Source organism: Colobus angolensis, unplaced genomic scaffold (assembly GCF_000951035.1).
Source record: "Colobus angolensis palliatus isolate OR3802 unplaced genomic scaffold, Cang.pa_1.0 Scaffold157, whole genome shotgun sequence".
Classification (NCBI taxonomy): domain Eukaryota; kingdom Metazoa; phylum Chordata; class Mammalia; order Primates; family Cercopithecidae; genus Colobus; species Colobus angolensis.
This window is the reverse complement of record NW_012114677.1, coordinates 832176-834438: the sequence shown is the minus strand read 5'-3', so window position 1 is coordinate 834438 and position 2263 is coordinate 832176. Positions and strand designations below refer to the sequence as shown.

Here is a 2263-nt window from a genome sequence, read left to right as displayed (position 1 = left end):
CAACCCACAGAGTGGGAGAAAATTTTCACAATCCATACATCTGACAAAGGAGTAATATCCTTAATCCACAATGAACTCAAACAAATTAGCAAGAAAAAAACAAACAATCCCATCAAAAAGTGGGCTAAGGACATGAATAGACAATTCTCCAAAGAAGATATACAAATGGCCACCGAATGTATGAAAAAATGCTCAATATCACTAATGATCATGGAAATGCAAATCAAAACCACAATACAATACCACCTTACTCCTGCAAGAATAGCCATAATCAAAAAGTCAAAAAATCATAGATATTGGCATGGATGCAGTGAACAGGGAACACTTCTATACTTCTGGTGGGAATGTAAACTAGTACAACCACTATGGCAAACAGTGTGGAAATTCCTTAAAGAACTAAAAGTAGAACTACCATTTGATCTGGCAATCCCACTACTGGGTATCTACCCAGAGGAAAAGAAGTCATTATATGAAAAAGATACTTGCACATGCATGGTTATAGCAGCACAATTTGCAATTGCAAAAATGTGGAACCAACCCAAATGCCCATCAATCAAGGAGTGAATAAAGAAACTATGCTATATACATATGATGGAATACTACTCGGCCATAAAAATGAATGAATTAATGGCATTCGCAGTGACCTGGATGAGACTGGAGACTACTATTCTAAGTGAAGTAAGTCAGGAATGGAAAACCAAACACTGTATGTTCTCACTTATAAGTGGGAGCTACAGTATGAGGATGCAAAGGCATAAGAATGACACAGTGGACTTTGGGGACTCAGGAGGAAAGGGTGGGAAGGGGGTGAGGGATAAAAGACTACAAATTGTGTGCAGTGTATACTGCTTGGGTGATGGGTGCAGGAAAGGAGAGGAAAGAAGAGGAAAAGAGAGGAAAGGAAAGGGAGGGAAGGAGGGAGGGAGGGAGGGAGGGAAGGAAGGGAAGGAGGGAGGGAAAGATTTTTTAAAAAAATCAACAGAGATCAAATTTTAAAAATTTTGTGCTTCAAAAGACATCCTCAATAAATTTTTTAAAAATAAGCCAGAAATTTGCAGAAGTATAAATGATATATCTTATAAGATACTTGTATCATAACATATAAAGAATGCGTACAGATCCAAAATAAAACACAAATAACCCAATTTTAAAGTGGACAAAAAATTTGAACAGACATTTCATCAAATCATCAAAACAGAAAGAAGATATCAAAGAAGATATATGAATGACCAATAAGCACAGGAAAAGATGCTCAATGTCACTAGGTAATAGGGAAATACAATTTAAAACCACCATGAAATACCACTTCAGAATCACTAGAATGGCTAAAATAAAAAAAGTAGACAACAACAAGTGTTGACAAGGAGGTAGAGAATTTGAAACCCTAGTACACTGCTGGTGGAAAGTAAAATGGCACACCAACTCTGGAAAACAGTTTTGCAGTTTCCTAAGAAACCAATGGGAGCTATACATTGTCGATCACTTACCACTGGAGGGGAGGGAAAGCCTTAAAATCATGTTTCTAGCTCTCCTATCAAAATCAGACACTAAGGAAATGGGCTCCTTTTATGGTGTCAAGACAGCAAGCAAAAACCATCACTGTTTACTAACCTGGTCAGCTCTTAACTGGGTGGAACCATCAGTATACATCAGAGTTACCACCAGAGCTGCTGCCTGTTTGAGCATTTCAATCAGCTGGCTTTTTGCCCAATCATCCAAATGCCTAATATCACAAAAATATTTTTTCAATGCTCCTGAGTTCCCAGAATTTAGGTAGGCTTCAGCCTCATCAGTATCTTCTTCCAACGCCATTTGTTTACTTGTTTTCTCTGAAGAATTATTATATGTAATATGTTTTCTTTTAAGATTAATACTTCCTTTATTTTCATTATTTATATTCTCCATTAGGAAATGCTTTCTTTCATGCTCCTTTTTCTGTAGAACTGAAGCCTCTTGATTATACTGTGGAATTAAACAACTTGAAAGAGCCAATGAGCTGATGCTCTTCTGTTTTTGATCAGTAGATAGCTGATCTGTGAGTCTGACACTGAAGGACTGAGGAGAGAGCTTGGCGGAACCTCTTGATGTCTGACTTCTTAAAGATTTAAGATTCTACAGAAAAATGGAAAATATTTCATTAGAATATGGATTCATGAGACAGATTTATAAACCAAACTAATCTCTGGTAAGAACTTGTCTAAAGTAATACAGAGACACAATCTTCATATTATCTATAATCAAAACTTCTTTTTTTTTTTTTTTT

General features: G+C 36.4%; 1 protein-coding gene across 2 annotated transcripts in view; it reads right to left on the bottom strand.

The window, feature by feature from the left end:
* Positions 1-2263, bottom strand: part of LOC105508009 (HAUS augmin-like complex subunit 3) — a 170828-nt gene that overhangs the window by 131719 nt on the left and 36846 nt on the right. For both annotated transcript variants that reach the window (XM_011936758.1, XM_011936757.1), the window contains one exon: positions 1612-2112. In XM_011936758.1, the coding sequence (XP_011792148.1) occupies positions 1612-2112 (501 nt within the window). The remainder of the gene's footprint in view (positions 1-1611; positions 2113-2263) is intronic.